Consider the following 22,040-nt stretch of genomic DNA (forward strand, 5'->3'; position numbering starts at 1 on the left):
AAGCACTCAGAAACATTTAAGGGATTTATTCCAGGAAGTCGGATTTCTCAGTGTTTACTCGTGATCAAAACGATGCCCACACACGTTTTGATTTGTTTATTTTTTGGTGTTGCTTTTCAGTGCAGTCTCGGCCCCTGACTTCCAGTGAAGGGAAATCTTAATGCTTCAGCACACCAAGACATTTTGGACAATGCTATGCTTCCAACTTTGTGGCAACAGTTTGTTGAAGGCCCTTTTCTATTCCAGCATGACTGTGGCCCAGTGCACAAAGCAAAGCTCCATAAAGACATGGTTGGATGAGTTTGGTGTGGAAGAACTTGACTGGCCCACACAGAGTCCTGACCTCAACCCCATCCAACACCTTTGGGATGAACTGGAACGGAGATTGTGAGCCAGGCCTTTTGGTCCAACATCAGTGTGTGACCTCACAAATGCTCGACTGCATGAATGGGCACAAATTCCCACAGAAACACTCCAACATGTTGTGGAAAGCCTTCACAGAAGAGTGGAAGCTGCTAGAGCTGCAAAGCTGTCTGTGTGTTTAGAATGAGACGTCATTAAAGTTGCTTTTGGTGTGATGGTCAGGTGTCCCAATACTTGTGTTCATTTTGCGTTTCTTCTGTTTATTTATAAAAGTTCCATTGATCTCTGTGTGTTGAGGTTTAGAGGTGCTGCTGAGTGGATTTTGTTACCTTTGAACAAAGTCGGTTCCGCTGCCTCTCCAGTCTTTGTGCTACCTGTAGCTTCATGCATTCACCCTATGAGACGCGAAGTTGAAGTTGGTGAAGTTTATCCATTAAAGGAACAGTTTGCCCAAAAGTTTCTAAGACCTTCTAAAGGGTCAGTGCACTCAAATCACAAAGAGGTTTTTCTGGCGCCGACACCCACACGTCTTTGTTTTGCGGCCACTCGTCTCACAACAGGTGTTTGTGTCTTTATGAAGATGACATGTTGTCATTGTGCTCTGATGCTGAATGGTCTTTGATGTCGGGAATGTAATGACACACACACACACACACACAAACCTCTGCTGTCTGGTTGGAGATGAAGCAGACATGACGCAGTTACAGACGGTCGCTGTTCACCAAATGTTTGGTTAATGATGATGATCAGACTGATGATGAAGAGGACAGGGACAAAGAAATGATTATCTCACTGTCTCTCTCACTCACACACACACACACACACACACACACACACACACACACACAAACCTCAGACCTTACATTTAACCAACCCCACAACCCAACCTCTCAACACACACACACACACACTGTGGTGCTGAAGTGTGTGTGTGTGTGTGTGGTTGAGGACTGTTAAGTGATAATCACGGTGGTGAACCTCCTGCAGTCTGGCTCATCTACAAACATCTCTGATCTTCTTACTCACTCCGGTTCCATTTCTTCTTCTCTTTGTTTCTCGTTTCTTTTACTCTTCTTCTCCTTTTCTTTTCTCTTTGTTCATTTGTTGATGTCTGGTCTGCCTTATAATCTTGATTATTTATTCATTGATCGATGGCTCCTGATTTATATCTAGTATTTGATCATTTTAGACTCAATGAGGACTGCAGCTCATTAATTTTGTCTTATTAATTTGTTTTCACACGTTAATCATGTTAAAATTAAAAAAATGGTGCAACAGTCCCTTTTCAAAAGTCCAAGTTGACATCATAAGCGTCTCATTTCAGTACATTCAGAAAGTGGATTAAAATGTAAAATAAATTGGTTTTTTTATGTTTAAATTTCAAGACAAAACAGCCTCATCTCCTCCACATTGACCTTGCATGCCTCTAAAATGTTCTGCCCAAACACACTTTCATTCCACTTTCGTCTTTTGTTTCCTCATGTTCTCTTTCTCTCTGTCACTGTCCCTGCTGCTCTTCCTCACCACATGGCCGGTCTGCTTCTGGTTCTGGTTTTGATTCTGGTTCTGCTGACATCATAGCCTGGGAACCAGCTGGATGAGGTCATGCGAGGCTAAACGCTGCAGTGTGTTTCAGTGTGTGTCCTGTTTATGCATGCAGATGTAATGCCAGATGTGTGTGTGTGTGTGTTAATGACAGGGCAGCACTGTGCTGGTTGCTCGGCTCTCTTGTGGTTCTCATATTTTTGTGTTTCTTCTCCTGTTTGTTCGGATCAGACCTCTTGTAGCTCTTTTTCAGTTTTGTTTAGTTTATTACCTCCCCCCCGCGACGATGCTCCTCTCTGATACTACTTGATCTCACTGTTACTTTTGACACTGTGGACCACAACATCTGGTCTTGAAGCTTCATTTGTGTCCTCCTTTGTTTTCCATCTCAACCTTAAAACAATCTGTTGCTCTTTGGGAAAACTCCCGTCCTACTTGCGGTGTGCCACAAGGCTCAACTCGAGGCCCACTATTGTTTCCTGTATAAATGCTGTCAAAATGTCCAAACTGACAGCTGAGTTTGTCATCCCGTAAATGACACACTCAGATGTCAGTAATTCTTGTTAACCCGTCCTGCTTTTACTACTAGATCCTAAAAGTTTTTATCACCAGTTGGATGCCGACGAGAGTGACAGTAGCCTACTGTGGTCCAGTCGGTTTTTGCTCAGGGACTGTGTTATTTATTCAGTCCGCGGTCCTGTGGGAGACCCGTGACGCTGAAGTCTGGTTGGGGTTTCTGTTTGGGTGTAGCTCTTGTCTTCAGTCTTGGACTGGATGTAAGCAGGACTGCTTATGTTCTCACTGATTTCTTCCTTGGTTGAGAGGAAATGGACTTTTAGGTCGCCCGTTAGACAAAAGCTGAGCAGTTGTTCAGATCGTAACTTGTGTATTTTATTGCTGTGTTGTGTTTTATGTGTGAAATTATTATTTTTGGCTTTGTAACGTTTGTACTTTGAATAATCAGACTCAACTCTGACTGAAGACATAAATTTCTGCTGCTGCGTTCGTTTTTATGCCGACGACTCACAGCTGTATGTGTTTCACTTCAGTCCTGCTTTTCTGTTTTAAAGGTGCGTGGAGGAGTTAAGCGCGCCCAAACATCACCATGTGGTGAAAAGTCCACAGGGGATTACAGTTTGTCCTCCTTTGAGACACCTTCTCTGTGGACTGCAGTTCATTCAACACACTACAGCAATCTCAAGGTCTCGAATTCACAATTGTTTTCTAATTGTACATTGGGTCCTGAACTCGGTCTTGCTTCCTAACCACATCTGTGATCTCCCTAGAGTTTGGACTCGGCCTGAGGTCCTCCGCCATGTTTCTCCTGCTGGCTGGTTAACAATCTGTCTTAAACCAACACTGAGCGCTTTCCATTTTCTCCAAGTTTTTTTTTTGTTCTTGGTTCATTCACTTCTTTGATTCCTTTCGAATGAGTTTGAAAGACATGAGAGCAAGTCTCACTCTTTGATCTTTCTCGCTCTTCATCTCTGCAGCTGTGTGAGTCCAACCAGTGACCAGATTAAAGAGGGAGAGCGAGGGACAGAATGACACACACACACACTCTGTATCTCGCTCGCCCCTCATTAACCAAACCAAAGACGTTAAAAGCCTCTTGCCTCCTTTTCTGTGTCTGTAATCTGTTTTTTTTTTCCTTTTTTTGGTGGGATCGCCCCCTCTGAGCTGCTGGTGCATGACTCATGTGACTCTTATTAAGCGGCACCATTATTACAGCAATGCATCATGTGCTGATGTCATCAGTGGGTGTTGCAGTTGGGGAGTGCCGGCGTGATGCTATAGGGGAAGACTCTGCGGACTTCTCTGGAAACTCTTCATGTGTTAGACCTTGAAAGCAGATTGGAGGTGATCAGTCATTTTAAAAACGACTTAAACCCCCGCCGGAGGCCTAAAGGGTCAGTTCACCCAAATTATTAGAAACACACACTCGCACTTCCCCCTTGTCATGCAGAGACATGTTGATTAAATTTCTGCCTCCACTCCAGCAGGAGTGTGGTGAATTTTTTGGCGCTCAGAGGATTGAAAAATGAGGTCTCTGCTCGTCGCTCCTGATAATCAGCAGAACAGGCTGCCAACTGTTCCCATATGAGCCACTTCGGCAGGGGAAAGTAGTTCCATCCGTTCACCTCAGTTGTGTGAAGGAGCACTTGTAGGTGATCAGCAAAGGGAGGAAAAAATTGACAGGAAGTATTCGGAGAAAGCCGACAGAGCTGCACGTTCATGCTGCAAAATCAAATAAACTCCCGTTTTAATTAGATCTTATGTAGGGTACAAATAAAAATAAAGTTTCTCCAAAGTCGTGGCAGGCAAAGTTAGGGAGGGGAGACGGTGACTGATGATGATGGTGGCCTCAATCTTCCTTGAGTGAAAGATGTGTTAGTAACTGACCTGACATCAGTTTGAAAAGTGTGTTTATGGTTGTGTTTAAAGTGAGTGTTTTCTGAGTAATGTACAGGGAGAGAAACTGGTGTGTGTGTGTGTGTGTGTGTGTGTGTGTGGGAGGAGGGGGTACTTTTGTTCCTTTGCCACCATCCATTGGGTTCTCGGAGGGGAGGGTCTGTTGAAGTGTGTGTGTGGTGGATTGGGGGGGTGTTATGAGCTCACCATTCAGGAATGTGTGTGTGTGTGTGTGGGGTTGTACCATGGGTCAAACCTTTCTCTCTCTCACACACACACACACACACACACACACACACACAAACGGTAGCTTCTACATCCTGTTTACCACTGCAGGTACCTCCTGTCCACTTTTTTTTTTTTTTTTTCTTTTAAAGGACATTTCCACCCCAAATTCTCTTTCCCCACCAGACTTTCATCCTGCTTTTCAGGTTTTCTTTACAGTTTCTTTTCTTTACATCATTACAGTATTAAATGATGCTCTGTTGTGTAACAAGTGACGCCATAAACCATCGAATGTATGAAAACCTTTTCACAACCTTAATGAACACCACCAAGTACACCATCTGTGTATTTAACATCACTGTTAACCACTTTACAAATCCCGGTGATCCTGTCTTCCCTGCAGCCTGCGGTGTTCATTTATTTCTGTGCGTGATTAAAATCAGCTTGTCGACTCTTGAAACTTGCTTGGATTGTGTAATCCGTCATCGCAGTGAACATCAGGTCTGCATTTAGGGATGAATTATGTGCAGTGTCTCAGTGGTGTTTCGAGTGTTTGACTTGTGTCCTTTTTAAACAACAAATCGGTCTCATAATCAGTTTTCACTCAGGATGACTGATTTCTTTTTGCAGTCAGAAAAAGTAAAATTATTCAGTATCCTACAAGAAAAAAATCAAAAAGGGACTTGAAGTATGAAAATGAAAATACAGTTGTGTTGCATAATTGTTTTTTACTTTCCTCTTTTAGTTTGAGTTTTGAGAATCGCCTTATTTCTGTATTGTATGGAAATGAATGGAAACTAGTGTCTGCCTGGTAGAAAAACAAATTTCTGTATAGTATGATGCAACTGTGACGAACAAAGAACAAAGATACGGCGTTCACTCACGGGTCGAGAACTATTGGGGAAGATGCTGTTAAAGCAGCTGTAATCCAGATTTTCATAATAACAACACTTCAAGTGACAATATCACAATTTGAACCTGTAGAGAATCATCACCTAAACCTAAAGCTTGAAGTGAGTTTCGGCACATTGTTTTAACTGACCACTCACAGCTTTACTCTCGGCACGCGCACGGTGGTGCAGTGGTTACCGCTGTCACCTCACAGCAAGAGGGTTCCAGGTTTGAATCCCAGTCTGGTCTCTTCTGTGCAGAGTTTGCATGTCCTCCCTGTGGATTTTCTCCTGGTTCTCCAGCTTCCTCGCACAATCCCAAAAACATGCACATTAGGTTAACTGGCTACTCTATGTTGCCCCCCTGGTGTGAGCGTGTGTGATTGTCTGTCTTTGTGTGTTGGCCCTGCGACTGACTGGCGACCAGTCCAGGGTGAACCCTGCCTCTCGCCCATAGTCAGCTGGGAGTGGCTCCAGCAATCAGGAGTTGGTGCAGCCCAAAAACTGAGCTAAAAGAGTGAAGTTTGAACCTAAGGTCATCAGGTGGACACAGTAATGTTGCTCTGTATCTGCTGGATGTTTCAATAAGCAACTGCCTGCTAAAATGTTAGCCGCATCAACATAAAAGGTGATTGCACTGCCCCCAAGTAGCCACAAAAATCCATTAATGCAGGTTTAATTGACCCAGCCAGTTAATGAACATATTTGCTTTATCGGTGTCTTGTTTACTCGTATGAGCATCAAATAAAAACTCTAATCTGAACTGGAAAATGTTGTAAATAATCTGTGTAAGTACCCTGACATCAGACATCAGTGAGCCTATTCAGTAACAAGACTTTATTTCTGATTCATTTACAAAGCAGGATGTATTTTGAAGAGTTGTGATGTGTGCTGTGTGTTATTAAACCGATTAATAACTGCCGAAGATGCAGCGTCCGCACTCCGGCTGCCGGTTTGGGACAGTGCATGTGTTGGGTTTTTTTTTTTCTTCGTTTGAAGCGTGTGGTCGGCTGCGTGTTGGCTGACATCAGCGTGATGATCTGCCTCGGGCGTCGACTGTTCTGTGCCGTTCAGCGGTAAATTGCTGGGTAGGAAGCTGAACATATGTGCTTGTGAGACGGTGATGTAGTCATCGTGTGAAAGAACAGCTGTTGTGCCTCTGAGGGCGAGAGATATAGACGGAAAGTGTGTGAGAGAGAGAGAGCGAGGCTGGGATTCAACAGTGAACTGCAGTTACCTGATCGAATGTTCCAGGTATGTCACCTGTAGGCCAGGTGACTGGACTTCCCTGTGAGTTTTATATTAAATAGCGCAGTCAAGTTAATCAATGAAAAGCAGTGGGACTGAACTCATAAACTTCTTCTTCATGCACCTTCTCTAATAAAATTCAAGTTATCTTATGTGTGTGCTGTGATGCACGTCATGTTGTAGCTGGGAATTCAGTGGAGAAACTGAGTTTGCTGATCCAGAGATTGATGCACTTCCTCACATTCATACAGCAGTCCTGCTAATCCAGTGTTGACATGAAGGAGTCCTGTTTGCCGATTTGCAACGTTTCCTCTAAGGTCTAACGAAACCAGAGACGTCAGTGGAGAAGCAACGTTATGACGTATCGTTGAGAATCATTTTTACCTGTATGTCACCACCTAAGTCAAGTTCATTCAAGCAGAATCATCAGAATATTCTAGGACTCTTTTGTCCCAGAAGGGAAATTTGTCTTGAAGGCAGGTGAGATGTGCTTATTTTGGCGTCATAGAAATGGGAGGCTCATTTTTCATTTGAATTTGTGGATAACTTCACATTTTCGGTCCGTCCCGCCTGGAAGACCTTTACGGTGTTGCACTCGGTTGTTCAGATGAAAAGTGGGAGGAGTAATCGTGTCATGAACTTGGGAAAGAGAAGTTCAATCCCTGGCCCCTCACCTCCACACAGCGTGGAGTGGGTTAGGGTTAGGGTTATGTGGGTGGGCGGGAATGTCGGATTATTGACATCGATGACCCCGATCTGATGCCGCAGTGCTGTTGGGAGGATGTTTTTGAAGCTACTCAGCCATCTAACGGCTGTCCGAAGAGGCTCGCGCTCAGAGCTCAGACCAGGGCATCAGATCTGTCTTAAAAGTGTGCTGAACTTGTGGAGGTCCTCAGGGCTCCTTTCTGGGTCTCACCTTGTTCCTCTTTGTTGTGTCATGTCAGGCCAAGGCGGCTTTATTTGTTTTATTTTTTTTTCTCATCTTTCTGCGATGCAAAAGAAAAAAAAAACCCACTTGTTGGTACACGGGTTGGTTAGTTGTCCATGTGAGGTAATGAAGCCCTGGTTAGAAGGTTACCAGAGTGACTGGATTCAGCAGCCTGGTGGCTTCACAGGGCAGGTGCTCCTGTAGCCTGCTGTTGGATCTTTATGTAACTTCCTGTGCTGGTGAAGGTGTGCCACGCTGATAAGAAAGGCATTTTGTTCCAACCCGGTTCACCTTCACACACACACACACACACACACACACACACGCTGTACATGCATACACACTCACTTTATCTTTCGCCCTCACTTTCCGTTTCTCCTCGTACACATTCTTTGTCTCACCTAATACGAACTTGAACCCTCCCAGGCTCCACTTCTCCATTCGTGTCCTTGTTGCCTATGTATTGTTGCGTCTCCATGACGACGGGTCAACACATCGACAGGTATCTGCAGCGATAGTGGCTGGCTGAGAGGCTCAAACCCTGCTTATCTGACGCGGATCCGGGTTGAATTAAATGGGCACCTTTTGTTGAATGGATTTGTGGGCAGATAAATCTCTGACTGAAAGAGGAGGTGACTGGTGTTTTTAATATTGCGGAGGGCGGGGGGAGCTGTACCTCTAATGGTTGGACAACAGGGGGCGTATGTCAGGAGATGAGGGGGACCCTGGATACTCAGAACATTTCAGAGACTCTAAGTGTTAAATGGATTTAATGTTAGTCTTTGTTGGGGTCTCTGAAAACCGGTTCACAAGTGAGGATGTTTACTCGCGCCGGGCGGGGTCAGCCATGTTCTCCTTTTGGCACAGCTGTGTTTAAACAGGCCTGTCAATACATACAAGAGGATTCGATTGATAGCGTTTAGAATTACCTGTCCAGGTGTGTGTGTTGGCGTGCTGTTGACTGACCGATCCAGAGCATTACATCAGTGCTGCTCGGTTTAGAGCGTGTAAAAACGTTAAAGATTTGTGTCTTTAGAAGATGACTCACTGTTGTCACATTGGGGGCCCACACATGCAGAATGTAGACTGAATTTTAGGCTGGCAGACCTGTGAGTCACATGAGGAGGGTGAGGTCAGGATTTAAGTAACAAGAAACAATGCAGCAGATTAGTAAAGCTGTTAAAACCCTCTGTAACACACACACACACACACTTTTGATTTGTTCTTCGTCTGTCATAGCTTTAACTTTTTCTGTCCCCCGTCTTCCTCCCTACTTCTTTTTGTTTCTCTTTCTTTTTGTTTCTCTTTCTTTTTGTGTCTCTCTCACTCTCGTCCTTTATGTGAACAATAGGCTGCCATGGCAATAGCCTCGTTACTCACAAAACTGTGTCGGCAAGGACGCGCACACACTCGAACACACACTGTGGAGTGTTTGGTTCCCAGTGTGATGTTTTAAACTGAATCAAATGTTCCTAAACAGTCACATTTCACCCAAACTACGTATCTCAAAGTAAACTTGGATGCATGAAACCAAAGCACTGAAGCTGTGGTCCTCAGCCTGCGTGTCAGGACCCTCTGAGGCATCCCAAAATAAACTGAGGGTGTCACAAATGATTAGCAGGACAGGAAAGCAGAATAGCACAGCCCAAGGTTGCGTTTATGCTGTGTGGTTGGCCTTCAGATGAAGTCAGACATGTTAGTTCATCATGGAACCTTGTGGAAAAGTGACAGCCCTACTGCTGACCCCTCAGATGTTACTTGCACCAATGCTCTTATCTTTGTTTTTTCCCCTTGTTTACTAAAGTCACTGTCTGACCTGCTCATAACCCACAGACTGGGGTTAAACTCATGACTGGAAACCCTGGAATAGCCTCAAACAAGCCCCCTCAGATGTGGTTTGGTTGAGTTTAAGGTACAAATAAAAAAAAAACAAATAAAAAATAGATGCTTAACGGTACAAAAGTGGCAATTTAGACATAAGTACAATTTATACCTTTCTCAGTCATTAATTTAACGATAGAGTTTTCACACTTAAACTGTTTGTCGTCCTCACCTGGTTTCAATGAAGAAAGTGTCCCTTTTTGTGTCAGTGATTAGTGATAAGATAAGTGAGTGACTTCAGCTGAGGGTGGAGCTGTGTGTGCATGTGTGTGAGGGCAAAGGCCGCTGAGTAACGCTGCTCACTGACAGGATGTTTGCTGATGGTGACACACACACACACACACTCACTCACAGGTGTGGCAGATGGTGAAAGAATGGAGGGAAGAAACGTACGTCGAAGAAGGCGGGAAAGTAACCGCAGGGAGATTTGTGAGAAACGAGAGGTTCAGCAGAATGAAACAGGTGGAGAAAGTGGAAAGGTTGGAGGAGGGATGAGGGGGAATAAAACACTGAGTGACAAGAGTTGACGTGGAGACAGAAACAAAAAGTGATAAGTGAGTGTGTTGAGTCTGACGAGAGAGAGAAAGAGATCAGGAATGTAGAGAGCAGGATGTCGCAACTCTCCTGTGTGTGTGTGTGTGAGCTGAAGAATATCCTCCGTCATTAACAGTATTGTGTCACCCGTGGGTGAGGCAGCAGTCTCCCAGAGCTCCACCTAAACCTGAGCTGCTGAAACATGTTTGGGCCACAGCTGGTCTGCTGACAGTAAAGCAGAGCTGGAGATTCACCAGGTGGATTTCTCTCTCTCTCTCTCTCTCTCTCTCTCTCGCTCTCTCTCTCTCTCTCTCTCTCTCTCTCTCTCACTCACACACACACACACACACACACACACACACGACACGGCTCATATCTGCTGAACACACTAACACGGTGTATTGAAGTGTTGAAAGTCTGCTCGCAGCAGCACAATTGCGTCAGCACCGAGGGGTCGACCTGTAAGTTTTTATTGGGCTGATGCTGATTATTGGCCATCAATGAGGCCAATACACATGTGCTCCTCATCTTCTGCACTGCAGATCTGATCCAGCTAGGCAGGTGATCGATCGATCGATCGATTGTATGTGCAGCCTGCAGAGATTTACTCAGAGCAGCACGTCGCAGTATGTGACTGATGCACTGAATGAGTCAGAGATGATCTGACACAAAGTTCACATGAAATTCAATATTTGCATCGTCTTATTTTATTAGAAAACTCCTTGGAGCTGCTCATCTCAAATGGTGCCACTTTCAGACACCTCAATCAGAGCTCAGTTTTTCTGTTACTGTAAAGTTAGAAGAAGCGATGCAGCCAAACGCGCCTTATCTTACCGCTTGATTAATCTCTGGTGTCCCTGTTTCATCCGTCCACTGTGTCTCTGCTAACTTGGAAATAAATTATCATAAATGTTTGAGTTTCTCCTCACAGAATAAAATTGTTATTTTGAGATGGAGAGGTTCAGACAGAGAGATTAAAAACGACAGGAACGTTTTGTCTGCTTCACTCTGAACTCTGTGTGCTGTGGCTAAAGATTAGCTAATGTGTGTGTGTGTGTGTGTTAGCTGGCGGTGAGGTACCAGCTGGTACAGTGAGGTCTGATTAATGAGAAACCCTACCCTGCAGCGCTCTGCAGGGTAAGACGTTGAGATCCACAGTAAGCTGGGAGCAGGTCTGTCACTGGCTCGTGTCCGCAGGTCAGACTCAGAGTTGCACAACTTTCCATCCCTGTCTGAAGTAAATAAATGTGCGTGGCGGGAGGTCAAACAGGTTGTTCAGATGTGGCAGCAGACTGAAGCTGTGGTGTAAAAATGGATGTTACTGACTGAAGGAACTGAAAAGATCTCAACTTAAGCTTGATGTTCTTCCTCTCCCCCTCATCTTGTGGGCTGAAGTTTCCCAGTTTGGGTACTCGGCCGTCGTTTTCCTGTTTGCGTTTTAGTAATAAAAGCATTTGTGGTAACATGCAGCGACACAGCAGAGAGGAGAGCTGCTGTTTGGATCGATTTACCTCCAGAGCAGAACGTGATTCTGACCTCAGGTCTGTTTGTGTCTCTCCATCAGACTCGAAAGCCATCGTGGATGGGAACCTGAAGCTCATCCTGGGTCTGGTTTGGACTCTGATCCTGCACTACTCCATCTCTATGCCAGTCTGGGAGGGAGAGGATGAAGAGGTAACATCCTGCTGAGTCTTTATCAACGTCTGTCACTGCAGGACAAAAACAGTCTACCCGATTTTAAAAACGAACGAGAAAATAAACGGCTAAATAAATATTCTCTGCGCGCCACTGGTGGAAAGCTGACTGACTGCTGTATGTTGTTTGTTTTTATTCAGGCGGAGTCAAAGACACCTAAGCAGCGTCTGCTGGGCTGGATCCAACACAAAGTCCCTGATCTGCCAATCACCAACTTCAGCCAGGACTGGAGGGACGGGAAGGCGCTGGGAGCACTGGTGGACAGCTGTGCACCGGGTGTGTGTGTGTGTGTGTGTGTGTGTGTTAAGGCTGTTGAAGTTTGTTGTTGTCATGAAGGGTTTTTTTTTGTCAGTCTTGAAATTATTGATCTGTTATTAATTTTATCTCAGTAAGTCTGGAGAAGATCCACTGAGTGTCTGTGAACTGTTAAGCATTTCAGTAACGGGAACTTCCCAAAGGGACCAAGAACCTTTTGTGGAACTCGGGACCTTTTTAAATTTTAAATAACTAACTTAAAAAAGCAGGAGTCGAGTTTGGTTTTGTTTGTCATTACGTTTTGAGCCTTTTGTTTAAGTGTTTTCCCCACTGCTGTGCGTCCATAAGTTGTTGTGTTTGACTGTGTGGTGGTTGCTGTGTGTGTGTCATTCGCAGGCTTGTGTCCAGACTGGGAGACCTGGGATCCGGTGAAACCAGTGGAAAATGCCACTGAAGCCATGCAGCTGGCTGACGACTGGCTGGGCATCCCGCAGGTGACGCTGCTCCTCACTGTCTGTAGCCTGTCTGTACTTCTGAAGCTCGTCGTTCAAAGGTCAAAGGTGGCCTTGACAAGCTTGACGGAAAAATATAAATCAAAGTAGAAAATAAATTCTAGGTTACACTAACTTTAATGGAACATGTCAGCAGGCTGTAAGTTAAAGCGTCCCAGGAGGCTTTTACTGTAAAGCTGCTGCTGCTGCTTGGATGATTCATACGTTCAGGGTTTACTGCAGCCTGGACCGCTGGCACTGGTTGATTGATCTGTTGATTTAGAGCGGCGTGCTGTGACATTTAAATGTTTGCCTTGCAGATTATTTCACCTGCGAAAGCTTGGCAAACATCGCACATCCTGTGTTTTCTGTAGCCCAGTGGGGGCAGAATTTGTTGTGTTGTGTTGTGATTTTTCTCCGGAGGTCAAAGGTCAGCAGAGGCTTCTCACACAGATGCTGTTTGGTTTCCTGATTGCTCGCAGCAGAGGAAACTCGCTCAGCCGGAGTTTGTTTTTTACTCACTTCTGTTGGCAGCAGAGAGGATGCAACGCACAGATTTACAAGCTGAAAAGGAAATGTACTATTATGAGTGTTCCCGGATAACAATTAGTTCAATATTTATGTCACTTTTGAAAGAGGAGGATTTTGAACAAGTGAAAACTGGGCTCATTTTTGTCCTCCAGAGACAAAACCGTTCCTCTTTTGGTTTTGGTTTGCTGTGAAGGAGCTTTCACTCCGATTTCATGACTAATGAGTTGAATGTTTTTATGTCATGGCTGCATTATGTTTCACTCTGCTTCCTGTCGGCCAGCTGACACCCACAGGAAGCCTCCTCCAATAAAAACACGGCTTTCAAACTTTATCCTCACCCATGACGTTAGCGTTGGGCATCTCCTTTCTGTTTTGGTTTTTTTTCTGGAAAAGTAAATTCCAGTCGATGTTCGACACTCTAAAGTCTGTGTTTTTAAAATGTCCTGAGCGTGTGCTGCGACGCATTGAGGCTTGGGGAAACATGCTGAGCACGACAGAAGTAAAAGTGATGTGACACAGAGTTCAGCGTCCTGGACTGAACAGAGTTCAATCTCAGCAGCGTTTCTTCCGAAAATCATGACTCATCATCCTCCACTTCACATTGGACTCCCCGCTGCTAAAAACTCTTCTATACTCACAGCTTTTGTTAACCAAAAAAAAAAAATCATAAATCATTTTTTAAATATTTGTTTTTACCTTATCGCTTCTTTTAAAAATGTTAAGCCATTGTGTACTACATGACCAAAACTATGTGGACACTCCCGTTCCTATTATGGAGCTGCTTTTGATGATTTGAGCTCCTTATTATGAGCTCCAAGACATTTTATTACCAAAACAGGCAATGAACTGAGGCCCTTCCCTGTTTGAACATGATGATGCCCCTGTGCACAAAACCAGATCCATAAAGAAATGGTTTTCCCAGTTTGTTGTGGAGAAACTTGACAGGTCTGCAGCCCATCAAACTCCTCAGAGATGAACTGTAACACAGACTGTAAGCCAGATCTTATCACCGATCACCCGTGTTGGACCTCACTGATGTTGCTGTGGCTGAATGGGAGAAAATCCCTCCTGCCAGGCTCCAACATGTTGTGGGAAAGCAGAAGAGTTGAGGCAGTTAGAGCAGCAGATTATTGCTCAATACGTGACAAACGAGCTTCATGACACTGATGTGAAAATCCTGTTACGACAGCGTTATCACTGATTTACGGCATCGCACACAATTACCTAATTCAGCCTCTGATAACAAAGGGATAAATATGATGGGTGAGACACTTTGGGAGAATCTCTGACAAATCTCTGACATCTCGCCCAGTTTACTGATCACATCAGCAACTCATCAGCGAAGGCCTCGTTTATTTTGGCAGCCCACATGTGCTTTAAGGGATATTCAGCCTGAACTGTGTGTGTGTGTGTGTGTGTGTGCAGGTCATTGCTCCAGAGGAGATCATTGATCCCAGTGCGGACGAACAGTCAGTGATGACCTACCTGTCTCAGTTCCCCAAAGCCAAACTGAAGCCAGGAGCTCCACTCAAACCCAAACTCAACCCCAAGAAGGCCCGCGCATATGGACCAGGTACGCACACACACACACACACACACACACACACACACACACACACAATTTATAGGCAGATCTGGTAGCTGCAGCAGCAAGCACTAACTAAATGCAAACAAACAAAAATAACTGAAAGTGATGAGATGTGTTTTAACATCCTGTTGTTCATCTGTCGTTAGATTTAGTCACACACGTCGTTGCAGAGGTTTTAGGCCATCAGGGCGTGGAGTAAAAAAAAAAACATGAGCGCTTCTGTGAGTGAGTGTGTGTGTGTGTGTGTGTGTGTGTGTGTGTGTGTGCGTGTGTGTGTGTGTGAGAGAGAGAGAGAGAGAGCTGTTCCTCTCCATGTGCGCTGGCTAATGGGAACTCTGGAAACACTCATCTGTCTGACAATGCGAGGAAGTGAGCGGCTGCTAGTCTGAACAAAGGACACACACACACACACACACACACACACACAGCAGCTTGCTGGCCAGGCTCAGACCAAGATGACCAGATGTTTGTCATTTTAGCTTGAAAATTAACTGAAACAATCAGTCAGTTATGAAAATAACTTTTAATCTGTGGATCACTTCATGAAAAACATTTTGACAAAGCACACACAGATGGTCCATAAAAAGTTAGAAAGTGTTTGTGAAAAGGATGCAGTCAGTGAAAAGATGCAATAAAGTGAGAAAGGATTGATCGTGTCAGTTGGTGTTCCTCTCCTGCAGGTATTGAACCAACGGGGAACAGGGTGATGCGTCCTGCCGTGTTCACGGTGGACACGTTCAGCGCCGGTCAGGGTCAGGTCACCGTCTACCTGGACCACCCCGACGGCACCAGAGAGGAGGTACGCACCAAATCCTCCTCCTGCTCTGTCTCGGCCCCCACTTTTCTGTCTTTATCAGAGACTACGGTGTCCTCTCAGCTGTGCAGTGAAAGGCCAGCTGTGATGCGGCACGTGATTGGTCTTTAAGAATAATCCCTAACTTCTCGCTGTGTGTTAATCAGCTGAAGGCGGAGCCAAATGAGGGCAAGAAGACGTTCAGCGTCACCTACGTCCCTCAAGTCATTGGACCTCACAAGGTGAGCTTCATTTTATTTTCCGTGAACACGGAACAGCAAAGTAATTAAATATTTTTTCTGCAGATGTCTTTGAATAACTGCTTGTCTGTTCGTTTCCTAGGTGACAGTGTTGTTTGCGGGCCAGCAGATTCCCAAAAGTCCATTTGAGGTGAACGTGGACAAAGCGTTGGGCGACGCCACCAAGGTCACGGTCAAAGGCCCAGGAATCGAACCCGTGGGCAACATCGCCAACAAACCCACCTACTTTGACATCTACACTGCAGGTCAGAGAAATCACTGATGCAAACACAGATGTGTTTATCAGCCCTGAGACAGGAAGTGATGTCATGATCACAAAGCATAAACCATCTGCAAGAGTGAATCCACAGATCTGCACTCAAAACACTCACGCCCATTTTTTCTTAATTAAACACACACACACACACACACACACACACACACACACCGGAGGCGTGTTGTCATGCGTCAGTCGGTCAGGATCAGTGTTGTTCCTTACGTTTAATCAGTTTCCTCTTCTCTTCTCCTTGTCCGTAGGAGCTGGTACAGGAGATGTGACAGCCATGATCAGAGACCCTCAGGGCCGCCAGAACAGCGTGGAGGTGATGATGGAAGATAAAGGCGACAGCGTGTATCGCTGCACTTACCGTCCCACCCAGGCGGGCCCTCACACTGTTACCGTCACCTTCGGAGGGGTGGGGATCCCCAAGAGCCCCTTCGGCGTGGACGTGGGGCCTGGTGAGTTCACAGCATCAGTTCATTTGCTCATTGGGACGCGTGAACTCGGTCATCATCATGACCACACTTGAACCCGCTTTGATGCATGCGTGTCTTCTGCCTGGTTTGTCCAGCCTGCGTGCCGGGGGCGTGCAGGGCGACGGGTCGTGGTCTCCAGCCGTCGGGCATGAGGGTGAAACAGGTCGGTGACTTCAAGGTGGACACCAGAAACGCTGGCAGCGGAGACCTGAAGGTGCTCCTCAAAGGACCCAGTGAGTACAGCTCACACTGCAGAGGCCCCAGAGAGATCATCATCATCATCATGACTGCTTATTACGTAATTTTAGCATGCTAACATGCTAAAGACGGTGAACGGGATATAAACATCAAACCTGCTAAACACCAACATGTTTTCATTGTCATTATGAGCATGTCGGCATGCTGATGTAAGCATTTTCTTTAATTACTTATTGCACAGTTGCAGGGTTTAATGTGATGGTTCAGCAGGTGCTGGGCTGAACGGGCAGGTAAAATGTTTTTATGACTAAAACGTTGAAAAACCACATGGAGGAAAATGTTTTTCTGTACTTGGTATACTGTTGCTGCAGTGTGGAAAAAACATGTTTCCTATAAAAATACTTGCAGTGTAGGAAGGTTATCAGCGCCAGAGAGGACGGCTGGCAGGAGTGATGGCTGATAAGAATATTTTTCAAAATGTCAGAATGTTCTCAAACTCTGTTTGATCCTTTGTGTGTGTGTGTGTGTGTGTGTGTGTGTGTGTGTGTGTGTGTGTGTGTGTGTGTGTGTGTGTGTGTGTGTGTGTGTGTGTGTGTGTGTGTGTGTGTGTTCAGAGGGCACCGAGGAGCCAGTGAAGCAGATCTCCACTCAGGATGGTGTGTACTCCTATGAGTATTATCCCAGCAGTCAAGGCAAATACACCGTCTCCATCACCTGGGGGGGCACACACATCCCAAAGAGGTGAGCTGTGTGTGTGTGTGTGTGTGTGTGTGTGTGTGTCAAAGAATTACCTCAGCACATTACCTCATCTGATGTGAATGGTTGGAGCTCTCTTTGTCACCTCTCTGGGGCTAATTGAGTGTTTCGTTCTGGGAGTGTTAGCATCAAGGACGGGGACCCAAATTTCTGAGCTGCCAGTTCGATGGGGAGAAAATCCCACTGAGGGATTCTTGATGGCAAGACACGCTGATGTTATCATGTACATACAGAATCAAATGAAACAAACAGGGTCGTGGTTCAGTCCTAGTCCAGAACAGACAGCCTACAAACTCTTCCCACAGTGAAGAAGCTGCCTTCAAACCTCTGGGGGGCCGGTGAGAACGTGTCCTTGAGCAGGTTTCTGTTTTATTTCATCCAGCGCCGACAGTTCGCTCACCGCTTAGTGTAACACACACAAAACCCTTTCTGTCACTCTCGATGTTTTTCCACTGGGCAGCGAGACAGAGGAGGAGTAACGGAGCACAAGGCTGTGAAGCAGCGTGTTGCTCCCAGGTTTCCCCTCTGACCACATCCAGCATCACTGGTGGGTGTGGTTACATCAAGACATATTTATATTTATATGCCTCAATATCTCAAAATGTTTCACAGCAGGCTTTAAAGCCTCCACAGCAGTGGACCTCCACCCGCCCACTCAGATCTGCACCAGTTGTCTCCTGCTGTTGGTTTCCAGTTTGCTTGGATCCGTGCTGACGTTAACCAGCTGTTCCATCTGATCGGTTTAGATGACTTTTGAGATGTAGCCTCAGTTTCCTTTTTGGTACCGATGAGTCATCAGCGGTTTCGTGTTTCCCAGCCATGTTGTTTCCATCATAAAATAAAGGAAAGATGAGCGAGTTCGCCACCTGATGAAACCGATTGAGCGCGCAGGTGACGGCGGTTGAGAGGTCAGAAATGAGCTGCGTTGCACCTGTGACCACACCCAACAGTGATGTCACAGTGTCCTTCAGTGCGAAAAACAAAAGCAAGATTATACATAAGATTAACATAAGAATTTTAATTTTACTTTTTGCGTGAGGAAGTAGCACTCATACAGTTGCTGTTTAAAAGAGCAAACATTTGTGGAAACGCCGTCTGGGCCTCGAGACTCGCTGTCGTTGGGCGGTTTCTCTTTCATGGGTCCAGATGTGTTGACGGTAAGCGTCCAGACTCTCGGGATCAGGTTGTGCACTGACTGACTGGAATCTCAGATGAGGCTAAACGTGCTGCTTCAGAGCTGCACAGATGATGTGCTCCAACCTGCCTGCTGCGCTGTTGGAAATGGAAGTGACATAACAAAACTGTTTTTACTGCCCTCCCTCACACGTACTGCAACACTTAAATTACAGTACAGATGTTGTCGTAAAAAAAACACTGCCGCTGTCACTGCAGAAAAATGTATAAAATGTCTTTTTTTTTCTTTTTGGTAATTACAGTAAAAGTAAAGTAAATTTGTGTTTGACCAAAGCTAATAATTAAATTAGAAATAGTTATATTATTATTATGATTATTAGTCATAGTCGGAGGAGTTCTGTGGAAAAGCAAACAGAGACAAAATTGCACTTAAAAAGCAAAAATAAAAGGTGTGTGTGTGTGTGTGTGTGTGAGATGAAGACTGTAAATCCCAACAGACAGTTTTATTTGGCGTGAAACAAGTTTCCATCTGTGCACACACATGTCGAGCCAGCGTTGTGTGCTGAAGGCTGGATTACGGTCGGTGTGTGTTGCAGTCACATGCTGCTTTTCATACGTGCTGTGTGTTGCGTCATGACAACAGGATTGTGTGATTGACTCATTTTGACAATTCTCTCTCTCGCTCTCTTCTTCAGCCCATTCGAAGTGGAGGTAGGTCGGGAGGCGGGGCCTCAGCAGATCAGGGCCTGGGGTCCCGGACTGGAGGGAGGCATTGTGGGTAAACCTGCCATCTTTGTAGTGGAGTCTGTCGGCACTGATGTTGGAGTGCTGGGTGAGTCTCTGACTGAAAGTACTCATTTAATCCATCGACCGGCTGTGCTTCAGTGGGGATTCAGCTCAGATTCGATGTCTGATTGGTTTAAATGTTATCAAGCTGTCTAATCTGATCTCCTGTGTCTTCAGGTTTTGCCATTGAGGGACCCTCTCAAGCCAAAATTGAGTGCGAGGACCAGAACGACGGGTCTTGTGATGTCCGCTACTGGCCAACGGAGCCCGGAGAGTACGCTGTCCACGTGACCTGTGATGAGGAGGACATCGAACACAGCCCGTTCATGGCCCACATTGTCCCTGACAACAACGCCAGTGACGCGGATAAGGTCAGTAGTGCACTTTAATCAGGACAAAATGCAGTTGAGTACAGTGAAGGAGCATTTTTATTGGTTTTATTTTAGCTAATAAGATCCATTCAGATTGGTTCTGATTGGCTCAGGACATCTCGAACAATTGGTGCTGGTTTTGTCGCCGTAGGTCCAGGCTTATGGGCCGGGGCTTGAGAAGACCGGCTGCCTGGTCAGCCAACCTGCTGAGTTCACTGTCAGCGCTAAGGATGCTGGAAAAGGACCTCTGAAGATCACGGCTCAAGTAAGACACAGAAAATCCTCCCACAGAGTCCAACGTGATGTCATCGTTTTGAAATTTATGACCTTACCCTCAACATTCGTGTGCAGCGACACGTTTGCACTTCTGTATTTGTCTCATGAAGATCTGACCACCAATTTAACTGTCTCTCAGGATGCAGAGGGACTTCCTGTGGAGGTGAAGGTCAGGAGTAAAGGTGACGGACTGTACTCCTGCTCCTACACGCCCACCTCCCCTCTCAAACACACTGTGGCCGTCGCCTGGGGAGGAGTCAGCATCCCCAACAGCCCCTTCAGGGTAAGCAGCCAATCACAGCACGCTGTTGCAACAGGAAGTGATAACCTGCTTAAATCTGAGTATCCAGTTGAGGTAGAAAGAAGCGTTAAGGTCGCCCAGTCAGAACCCTTAGTTAAGGCTGAAAGGAGTGAAGTTATCCAATCAGACCTGATTGTGTCAGAGAAAAGTTTGGAGACAAAGTCCAAATGTAAAAATGTCACAAATAAAACCAAGAAGCCTCTGATTATCATCACTACATACACTGAGGAGAGGTTCAGCTTTTAGGTGTGCGGCACACAGAAAAATCACACAACTGATGATTTTTAAAGTATACACTGATTTACTTTGGACAGAGCCGAGCTCGCTTTTTCCAATCTTTAATGCTAAGCTGGGCTAACGACACCTCCAGCTCCAAACGTGACATCCAAGCACGACTTTGGTGTTTATCTTTTAACTCTTTATGAAAAAGAAAGCAAATAAGCCTGTATTTCAAAATGTATTCCAACATTGCCAATATTAACAAGCTTCTAGCAGATTCTGCCTTGTTTGCTAATTATGTTTGTAATAAATGTTTGCTAGGTGTACCAAAGTGGTTTGACTACTAAATCCTAGTTTGTGATTTTTCCTAAGTCTTTGAACTTCAAACTTAAATTTAGTCAGAATTTAATTTAAAATCATACCCTGATATTAAATTGCTGCATGATCTGTTGTTGACTGAAAAACTAACAAACCCGGTTGTTTTCGTTCCTTTTCATATTTTATGTGTAGTAGTTTACTCATCGCATTGTAACCTTTGTTTATGCACTGTAGCCACCTTTTACAACCTCACTAACCCTTTTTTAATGTTGTTTTTTAACTTAATGTACACCTTACTGAAGATGATTTGACCTCAGTTTGCACTAACCAGTATTTTCTGCACTGTAACTGCTGTCCATGCACTGTAACTCACTTTGCCTTTTGTATTTATTTTTTAACACCCTTTTTGGTTGAACAACACCTGAACTTCACTAATCTGGGCCTTTCTGATCCGAGCTACAAACGAGTAAAAACAAAAACAGTTTTGTGATTCATTACCTGATCCCAAATGGAGTCGTGCATACGTAAGATGATATCAGCCTTAATTGGTCCTGCAGTGGGGAAATTCTCATACATACACACTGATACGTAACTACTGATCAGAAACGTATCCGACATGGCGAAATAACAGCCGTAGAATCTTTAATCTTGTTTTTGCAGCCACCAGTTTGCACTCAAACCAGACAAAAGAGCAGTTAGATTTCGGACAGTTGAGAAGCACTGAAATGTGACTGACTGATCGTTAGCGCCGACTCAGCACACCTCTGCTTCAAACATCTGCTGGCGTTGATTGCATATAAAGCACAAATAATAATGTAATGGCAGTAAAGAAAACTATGACATTACGATGTCTGCACAGTTTTATTTGTTTATGCTGGTGGGAAGCCGGTGAGGGATCACGTCCTTGTTGCCGCACTGGCGACTCCTACTGGTTGATCCGCTGGCCTGCGCAGAAGCGAGGGGATGCATGAACCTCCAGCTTGCTGCACCCTGCAGGTGGAGCTGGTTAAACACGGAGAATACAAACATGTTCATGCAGTGATTGATGTTTAACTTGGCAGGTTGTGAGGTGCGAGAGGTTCCGATCAGTGAAGCTCAGCTGTTTTCTTCAAAGCTTATCATTTGTGTTTGAAAGTGTCCCCGAAAACCTTTTCACTTCACACGCAACTCGTGGTGTAAAAATATCATTTATTAGAGCACAGTTTTGTCGAAACCTTTGGCACTGAAGTCAAACGTGAATTGAGGGTACTTTCCAGGGCCAGACGTGCAGTGACCTTTGACCCCTGAGCTCCTCATTCATTATGATT

At 45.2% G+C, this 22,040-nt stretch overlaps 1 protein-coding gene across 2 annotated transcripts in view; it reads left to right on the plus strand.

Moving 5' to 3' along the window:
* LOC124056952 (filamin-B) overlaps window positions 1-22,040 on the plus strand; it is a 57,046-nt gene that overhangs the window by 9,768 nt on the left and 25,238 nt on the right. For both annotated transcript variants that reach the window (XM_046384926.1, XM_046384927.1), the window contains exons 2-15: window positions 11,591-11,700; window positions 11,862-11,997; window positions 12,373-12,470; window positions 14,424-14,571; window positions 15,267-15,385; window positions 15,547-15,621; window positions 15,722-15,884; window positions 16,156-16,356; window positions 16,470-16,607; window positions 17,187-17,313; window positions 19,158-19,294; window positions 19,426-19,619; window positions 19,771-19,884; window positions 20,035-20,178. In XM_046384926.1, coding sequence (XP_046240882.1) covers window positions 11,591-11,700; window positions 11,862-11,997; window positions 12,373-12,470; window positions 14,424-14,571; window positions 15,267-15,385; window positions 15,547-15,621; window positions 15,722-15,884; window positions 16,156-16,356; window positions 16,470-16,607; window positions 17,187-17,313; window positions 19,158-19,294; window positions 19,426-19,619; window positions 19,771-19,884; window positions 20,035-20,178 — 1,904 coding nt within the window. The remainder of the gene's footprint in view (window positions 1-11,590; window positions 11,701-11,861; window positions 11,998-12,372; window positions 12,471-14,423; window positions 14,572-15,266; window positions 15,386-15,546; window positions 15,622-15,721; window positions 15,885-16,155; window positions 16,357-16,469; window positions 16,608-17,186; window positions 17,314-19,157; window positions 19,295-19,425; window positions 19,620-19,770; window positions 19,885-20,034; window positions 20,179-22,040) is intronic.

The sequence above is a fragment of the Scatophagus argus genome, chromosome 3 (assembly GCF_020382885.2).
Source record: "Scatophagus argus isolate fScaArg1 chromosome 3, fScaArg1.pri, whole genome shotgun sequence".
Classification (NCBI taxonomy): Eukaryota; Metazoa; Chordata; class Actinopteri; family Scatophagidae; genus Scatophagus; species Scatophagus argus.